Source organism: Odontomachus brunneus, unplaced genomic scaffold (genome assembly GCF_010583005.1).
Source record: "Odontomachus brunneus isolate Ranch 3 - 2012 unplaced genomic scaffold, Obru_v1 Obru_scaffold_055, whole genome shotgun sequence".
Classification (NCBI taxonomy): Eukaryota; Metazoa; Arthropoda; class Insecta; order Hymenoptera; family Formicidae; genus Odontomachus; species Odontomachus brunneus.
The window spans coordinates 565822-575192 of record NW_022639505.1 but is presented as its reverse complement, the minus strand read 5'-3'; the positions used below and the strand labels follow the sequence as shown (position 1 = coordinate 575192).

The 9371-nt window shown below is 36.3% G+C and overlaps 1 protein-coding gene across 3 annotated transcripts in view; it reads left to right on the top strand.

Annotated features, from left to right (window-relative positions):
- Positions 1 to 9371, top strand: part of LOC116845667 (protein rhomboid) — a 561105-nt gene that overhangs the window by 540893 nt on the left and 10841 nt on the right. Inside the window, exon 6 of one of the 3 annotated variants that reach the window (XM_032818661.1) lies at positions 1910 to 2232. The exons of the other annotated variants lie outside the window; for them this stretch is intronic. Coding sequence (XP_032674552.1) covers positions 1910 to 1968 — 59 coding nt within the window. The 3' untranslated portion in view covers positions 1969 to 2232. Of the gene's footprint in view, positions 1 to 1909; positions 2233 to 9371 lie in introns of those variants that run through there. 3 annotated transcript variants of the gene reach the window in all.

The window sequence follows — 9371 nt, the reverse complement described above, 5'->3', positions numbered from 1 at the left end:
CTCTCTCTCTCTCTCTCTCTCTCTCTCTCTCTCTCTCTCTCTCTCTCTCTCTCTCTCTCTCTCTCTACCCTCATTCGAGACCTCCGAGCGAGAGCTGCTTTCGGGAGCGATCGTGATCTCGACCATTGGCGCCGGCGGTGCCGCGAATTAATCAAGCGACCGCGTGAGAATCGAGCACGATGGATGAATTCTCGCCGGCGGCGAAATCGTTGTCACGAATATTCTCGAGTTTCGCGACGTAGACGTCTTGAATAGTATAATATTAATAATAGTTCACACAGAGAAATAGTACTCGTTTCTTCTTTGAAGTAATGGTTATCTTCGATAAAAAATATTTTCTCTCTCTTGATAGTGGTCTTCAAATATATTCATCACAAATTTCGGACAAGCGCGTTATCATATAGTCGAAGATGAATTTATTTTCTTTACAAGATGTTTTACAGGTTATATTATTTATAAGAATATTATATTATATACGCTATATATTATAGAACTGTATCGAGGAAAATTTTTCTTTGACTCTTGTAATGAGCAAACTGAGTTTTTAATTTAATATTCTTGATTCAAGTGTTAAGCTTAGGATTTAGAATGCATTTTTAATAAATTTGATGTTCTTATACGATAAACTTGTGGTAAATATGTGGATGAACAGAGTCCCGAGCAAAAATTGAATCTAATGATTATCTAGTAATGACATAGAAACGTTGGATCTTACATCGCTACTAGCTAGAAATATAACGCTCACTTCTCCTAGTGGCTGTACCAGAAAAATTATCTAGTAGCTAGATACAAAACAATAACTTATAACTATAATTGGTAAAGTTACTAGACAGTTCTGATATCCAATTTCTATTCAGGATTTACCGATGATTTTCTATCTCATTACTGTGTAATCTTTTTCATCTAGCCACCATCTATGTAATTGATATAGTTACTAGATAGTCCTGACATTTAAAAGATTGAGTAGGAATATTTAGCCAATCACGAGCTAGTGACTGGCTAGAGAACTTATTTAGTCGTTACTATCTAGCTACTAGTCTTGAAATCTGCTCTACTTGATATATTTTTGCTCGGGATGTCGCACATTAATATTGAAATATTGAAATGGCAGATAATAGAAGTCAAATTGAGACAAGAAAGTTCTGTGCCACTTTTTAATACAAGTAATAGTTAACGATCTATTCATTTATTAATTTTGACGCCTAGCACGCATTAATTAGCGGAATACAGATAATGCCACACGCCAAAGAAACCTCTGCCACTTAGGCTAGCTTCACTATTATGATAAGTGAAAGGAGGAGTACTAATCGAGAATAACAAAGCTTGTCTGAAAGGCGGAGGTTTGCATTTCTTATGATTTCGATGATTGAAATATATTGTAATTCAGACCAAAAGAAGAGACACGTAGTTTTTTATGCGTATCCAGGCGAACTTTTATGGGGCAAAACATCTATTTGAAAAAAAAACGGTTTTTTTCTTTAGGAACATGTTTCGTCAAAAGTATAAGAGATAGAAAAAAATTTTCTATACAAAAATTAAATGGTTTTAGGAGTACTTTGCAATAAGAAAATCAGATATTTGAAAAATATGATTGTCAACATACTCCCACCATTTCACCATTTTCAAATATCTGGTTTTGTCGTTGCAAAACCGGCGCGCGTTGCCGGCGCGCGGCACTACCTGTGCTCTGTTAATTAGAAAGCACGCTAAGCATCAAAATTAATTAATTAATTAATAACTCATTAACTCGATTTATTAAAAAATAGCAAAGAACATTTTGTTTTAATTTGGCTCCTATCTGCCATTTTAATATGTGTCAATTGATGTGCGACACCCTGTATAAATTTGTGAGATTCCAGCAAGTAACGTTTACTTGAATGCAGTATGTATTTTTTCTGTTGCATAATAGCGACTGAGAAGATTTCTTCCGTTAGAATATTAGGTGCAATAAATATCCGGTGCAAATAATATAATAGAGAAGATTAGCTCGCCTGTCTTCCGAATTTCTGCGATATATTATACGAAGGGATGCTGGAGAAGCAGGACGACGCTCGTCGCGAGAAATAAAAAAACTTTTCCACACACACATTGTTGTCAATTGACATCTGACGCGAAGACAGTAACAAGAGAGTTAGCGAGGTGTTCGAAAAATCAAAAGACGCTCGACGTTTCGTTCGCTATCTTGCAAGTGGCGTATGGAAAAACGTAAACGGTGACACTAACATTGATCTAAACGATTCTTTCTATGCAAGTTTTTTTAAATAATTACTATTGAATTAATATTTGTGTTGTTGAATAAATATATATGAATTAATATTATTATGATTTAAACTTTAAACAAAAAGACTTGTCTAATAAGAAACCCCACATAGCTGTTTAGCTCTGATTTGGATGAGCTTGAAATATATTGTAATTCAGACCAAAAGAAGAGTTACGTAGTTTTTTATGCGTGTCCAGGCGAATTTTTATGGGGAAAAACATCTCTGAAGAAAAAACGGTTTTTTTCTTTAGGAGCATGTCTCGTCAAAAGTATAAGAGATAGAAAAAAATTTTCTAGACAAAAATTAAATGGTTTTAGGAGTACTTTGCAATGAAAAAATCAGATATTTGAAAAATATGATTGTCAACATACTCCCACCATTTCATAATTTTCAAATGTCTGGTTTTGTTGTTGCAAAATACTCCTAAAACCATGTAATTTTTGTCTAGAAAATTTTGTCTAGAAAATTTTTTCTCTGCGCACGATATAGTGCGTATTGCAAACGAAAATAAACAAAAGCACCACATGTTCCTGTTTATAAATAAACATCAGCGATAGACACTTGTAAAAATCTCAAAAATAAATCATAGCAACGTATAGTCTTTATTATTGTTTCCTACATTCAGGATACTTTTGAAAAACATATTCATATTACGTCGCCAAAGTTATCGTAATCTCCTTCCAGTCAATATTACGGGCCAAGGATAATCGGCTGGTAAATTTTCTGATATCGCTCAAATGTCATTACTTACATTTTCCGTGTGCTTCTGGTTTAAGCGACAAGGATTATCGGGTGGAGACAAGTTCGCGATCTATGTGCCTTAAGGGGGCGTGTCGCGTAAGCAGCTCGTGCCAAGGGCGGAATGCAATCTCAGAACCCGACGCCTATGGCACGGTATGGCGTAATAATAGCGCGATATTGGTAAAGACGTAGAACTCTAGTATCGAGGACCGTATAGCACGTAATCTGACCGCCAGTGTACGTGAGCATTATCCGGTTCTAGTGGCCCTAGAGTCGCCTCGAATTCACCCGGACGGAGCCTCTCGAGTCTTCAATAACCTTGTTTAAGGGGTTGATTACCGTCAGCGCGGATTCGGATATCCGCCACCGCTCTCTCCCTCTCTCTCTCTCTCTCTCTCTCTCTCTCTCTCTCTCTCTCTCTCTTTCTCTTTCTCTCTGTCTCTCTTCTTCCCGTCCGTCCGCCACGTCCTCGCCGTTCCCAATATATTCGCATAGTTTCTGTCCGCGGCTAGTAACAGCCCGGGCTGTTCCGCTCCGATCCACCGCTTCGACTTGGATTACATCACAATCCCCGCGCGAGCTTGACGAGCGGCGGAACTTGATCGATAAACGCGCGGTCCCTCTCACGACGCGGAAGCGGGTCATTCTGGCAGCCGCGAATGCAAATGACGCTCTCTCGTAGGAGTCTCTCTCTATCTCTCTCTCTTTTTTCTCTCTCTCTTTTCTCTCTTCACTCGCTCTCTCTTTCTCTTGCTTCCCGCGACGTGGCGAAATGTCTCGTCGGCCGGTAACGCCTCGAGACGCGAAGAAAATACGTCGCTGTCAGCCGCAATCAGAACACTCTGTCTATCTTTCTCCCTCCGTTACCCACCGTCAAGCAACTTGATTTGAGTTTTCATATCTTAGAAGCATTTTCGAATACAGCGCTCGACCACTCGCCCGTATTTGGCTCAACCGGCAACTTCGACGACGCGATTAATTATTATGCGCTACCTAAAAATATATAAGTATAAAAATATAACAAAGTACAGAAATATTACAAAGTTGATATTGATCCCTCGCGTTAATATTAATTTATTTCTCAGAACTATGTGTCTAATTGAGTTTACCTCTAAGACGAAAGTATACTTTGTAAATCGAATTATACCTATTTCAAATAATCTCGTAGAAATGTCCTAAACCAAAAATAGACTTTTTTCAATGGACATGAGATCCATTTAATTAATGAAGTTCAGATATATCCTAGCAAGTTTGTAATTAATAGCATGCACATTTCGCTCATGCACTGAGAGAAAAAATATAAAAAAATAATAAATGTTTATTTAATGGATATTAACAGCAGAGATTTATTTAAATCTAAATTTTTTTATTTCAATAGAGCAAACAATTGCTTTCATGAAAAGCTAAAGTTTTTTTTTAATGTACATTTTCTTATATGAAAAATATTTTAAATTAGTATAAATAAATATTTTATATATATATATATATATATATATATATATATATATATATATATATATATATAATACCTAACACGAATATATACAGAATGGTCCACATAAAGTGGCCCAAAATCTCTAAAAATATTTGTTGTATAAAAAAATTGTTTACCAGAAAATTTCATGTATTCGAGGGACCAAGTCACTCGAAATCAAGGAGAAAATCATGTTTCAACCACTTACGATGAAAGAAGACTTAAAATAAAAAATATTTGAAGTTTGCATTGACGTGACCCGAAAAATGTTGTGTAAAGTTAGACAAAATTTTGTAGAAAGAATTAACAAATATTTAAATATGAATGTAATCAACAGCTCGAACATTTAATAAAGTAAAAAAAAACTACGAAATTTTTTATTTAATTTAATTGATGGTTTTATCACATTAGTTTGAATACACTTTATTTTAAAGTTTAAATATTTATCACTTTTGATAGAAACATCTTTCAAAAAAGTGTTCCAGATAAAGTTTACTTGTTTTTTTTTTCGTAGAATCCAAATATATAACATTTTATAGGAAGTTTCATTTGAAATTACGAAACTACTCCTCCCCTCCCCCTTCAAGGGGAAGCAGAGACGAATTTTTACTTACATAGTTAGGAAAACCCCTCGAATACATGAAACTTTCTCATGAATAACTTTTTGATACGACAAATATTTTTCAAGTTTTTGGGTTGTCACACTTTACTTGGGCCACCTTGTATACACACTATTTCTTAGAAATTTTTTCTTTTAGTGTAGAAACACAAGTTTAAGGGGACTGGAGGGTCAGATTGTCTGAAAATCGTGCTTGTTTTTTCACAATTTTTTATGACAAACTGAATGAATATATGGAAGTGTTATTTTGACGTATATTTATACAACATATAGAGAAAAGAAAAATATAATTTTGATGATGAAATACTCAATATAAGTGTATGATACATGCAGTTAAAACATATTTCGTTTTCCTTTTCAAGGTCGTCGTTTTGCAGTAATATCATGACTCAGTGATTCAATTTAACTGAATTTTAGGTAAAAAATTTCCGTAAGCTTGTTGTTATCATGTGAACCATTATAATATAAATTTAATAAAAGTTAAAAAAATTGCAAATATCTTAATGGAATATTATTATATAAATTTTAAATTGTTTTAGTAAAAAAATTAATATTTCAAAATTAAATATTTTTACCAGTTTGTCAGTGATTCACACGATATCGACAAGCTTACGGAAATTTTTTACCTGAAATTCAACTTAACTGAACCACCGAGAGTCAAGTTATTACTACAAAATGACGACCTTGAAAAGAAAAACGAAATATATTTTAACTGCATGTACCATACATTTATATTGAATATTTTATCATCAAAATTATATTTTTCTTCTCTTTATATGTTGTATAAATACAACGAAAGTGTTAAAATAACACTTTCGCATATTCATTCAGTTTGTCATAAATTATGAAAGAACAAGCACGATTTTCAGGCAATCTGACCCTCCACTCCCCTTAAGAGAGGTCACTTCCATGCAACGGGTTAATAGAAATATCGACTTTGCGAATTAGGGTTGTTCTTACTTCCTCACTCGTTCGTAGTCGTGCTTTCACGCTTCGATATATTTTTCGCGACTGCCTTTATTCCCGTTCGTTCTCAGCCGGCCATTCGATTTCCTCTACTCTACGTCCCGATACTCCTTCTGAAATTTCAATTTCCTCGTTTTTTCTCTCTTCTTCCCTCTTCCTTTTTTTTCTGTTCGACAAGAGGCGGAAAACGATGGCGAAGAACGGAGAGGCGACGAAACCCGTCGTTATTCTAAAGTTTTAATTAAAAGATAGGTGTTCGCGCCGTGATCACCGCGGAGAATTTTCCCCGGCGCGACGCCGGGATTGTGTTTGCCGCGCGGCGAGAACAGGTGGCTGTTCTCCGTCAACTTTTCCGGCGAGCCTGACGTTGCTGGTGTTTATCGAGTCATCGAGTGCGCGACACGCCGCTGGATCGACCGAAATTAAAAGAAGGGCGCGATACTCTCGAAGAAGATCACGTTAACCACGAACAGAATCTGTCTCGTGCGGAGGATGGAAGCGTTCGTGGGGATTAAAGAGGATTTTCGCGTGACGAGAAAACTTCAGTTTCAAACGCATGTAAACCGCGGAGAGATCGAGCTAACGCGCATAATTATTGAGGCAAGTTCGCGCAGTAATCGCACGTATTGATAATTAACGGTGAATTTTCATGCCGGAATGAAGGGGCTTTGGGAATCATTAAAAGCGCTTCGTGTATAATGATGTAATCCGTAGCTACGTGGCTTGACTTTTATCCGTTAACTTCGTCAGAATCCAATTGTACGTGAAAACGAAGGACGTAGATAGCGCGAAATATTGCCGTAAAAAAGAAAGACGACGATTATAACGAGAAGAATAAGAAGAAGGACACAGGACGATGAAATATTATATAACACTCATTGGATTCTTATCGCAGTGGAGGAAATAAAGTTGGCGGGGCAGATAGACGGAAAAGCTCGAAAAGGACCGGCTTTTGTCGAGTTGTGTAACTCAGTCTCGCTATCAAAGTCAAACGGAAATAACAATGCGCGGAGAGATCGTGTCTGAGAACACAGAAAGAAAACAGTGTGCAGGGCGTGTTAGAAGTGGTACACGCACACACTTTGGCGCAGTTGCAAAACTCCCCGGCGAGAGTTCAAAGTTGATTCTTCGACAACGAAAATTCCAGTTCAAATTGCGGAGTTACCGGACTTGGCGTCGAAACGCGACGATTCTTTTGACAAGTGCATAATGAAATCACCTTGTCTTTTTTCCCCTCTCCCTTTTATTAAATTATCTCAACTCTTCTCACGGAAATTTAATTCCTGTTGAACATTCCTGTAAGAAGTGTAATGTAATTTACATCCACTCGGCGAGCTCAAAAGAAGAGTCCCGTCGCGAGCGAAATAAGACGCAAAAGTTCCCGGTGGCTTTCGGGGTCGATGCTGGAAGTTGATCCGGTTGCGCAAAGCTCATTTCCACATTAACTAACGAAGAAGAACGAATTTCGCGGCGGAACATAACGGCGGCGAGCGGTCATCGACGGTGCTCGCAGAAAAAAGCTGCTGAGGAAGCTTGCGGGAAAGCTCTCCTCTCAACGACACTTCGACACAGCTTCTCACCAAATAGCCGTCAGCTCTTCGTGGCGTCTCCTTACTTTTTCCACTCTGCTCCCTCTCGCTTTCTTGCTTCCCATTCTTGTCCTTCCTCCTACATTTCTCGTCGCGTTTGGTATGCTGTTACATCCACGTCGTCAAAACCGCGAACATAATATCAGTAGTAAGGGAGAAACAGCTCAAAGTTGAACAGTTGATACTTTATTTTTCGACTATAACTCGAGGTTGCTCTCAAGAAGTAGACAAGAGCTAGACGCTAGACAGACGGACGAGAACTGACTTGTTGGAACTGACTTATAGGATTTTTTATATTACATCCGTATAACTAACAGGGAAACACAAGTGTCCGCCTCCGATTTTCATGAACTTATAATATGTTGTACTTTAGATCAAAATAACAGATACGTTTTTTATTATATGTGCCCTTTCGCAAGTTAGGAAATATCCCTTTGAAAAACATCAGTTTTTTTTCATTCGAAGGAAATATAATGAAAACTATAAGAGACAAAAAAAATATTTTGCAGAAAAGTTGAGTGGTTTAAAGAGTACTTTACAGAAATTATTTGAAAAAAAACTTTATTGTTAATATTTCCCTCACCACTTCTTCTTATTGTAATTATTAAAATAATTTTTGTAAAATACTCTTCAAACCATTCACCTTTATCCAAAATATTTTTTTCTATCTCTTATAGTTTTTATTATATTGTCTTCGAATGAAAAAAACCGATTTTCTTCAAAGAGGTATTTCACCCCCTAAACTTCTGAAAAGCTACATATAATAAAAATCTGTTATTTTGTTTTAAAGTACAACATATTACAAGTTTATGAAAATTGAAGGCGGACATTTGTGTGGGTTTCCTTGTAAGATAACTAAAGATTTTTAGTTAATATATCTTAAAGATTCCATAGCGTTTACTATCTGTCCATCTAGCAGCTATTTTTTATGGTTGAGAGACTAGGGATCGTACATACTGAGAGAAAAATGTATGATATTTGGAACTATAATGGCATAGTGAAAAGATTATAGTTAGGAATATTATTTTTATAGTAAATTATTATAGTAAACTTCATCATAATGTTTATAATATTTACAATATAAGCGTAGAATAACTGACCCGTATAAAATGTTTACCAAGAATTATAATCATTTGAAATATAAAATATAGTAAGGTTGCAAATATTGAATGGTAAGGGAAATTAACTATTTTATATAATCAATACAATTGGAATATTTGGAAAATATGGGTACATGTAACTATATTCCCAAAGCGTGCTTTACTATATACATAATAAGATGGTGACTATAAATCTATGTTCATTCTGCTATACCTTCATGTTTAAATAAACTATAAATATACCTTCTGTATAAAAAGTACCGGGAATCGTTAAAAAAAACACAGAATATTTTATTTATTCATCAAAATTTATTTTGTCGCCTTCAAAGTAATCCCCATCGTTTGCAATGCACATGTGAAAACGGCGAAACCAATCTTCCATGCACTTCTGGTAGGCCGATTCTGGTATGGCCTTCAGGACCCGCTGCGAATTCCTTTTGATGTCATCAATCGATGAAAAACGAGTACCACGGAGTGGCAATTTCAGTTTCGGGAAAAGAAAGAAGTCGCACGGTGCCAAATCAGGCGAATACGGTGGATGGTCGACAGAATTGACCGAGTTTTTGGCCTTGTAATCGGCCACAATCGTGGCTCTGTGCGCTGGCGCATTGTCATCGTGTA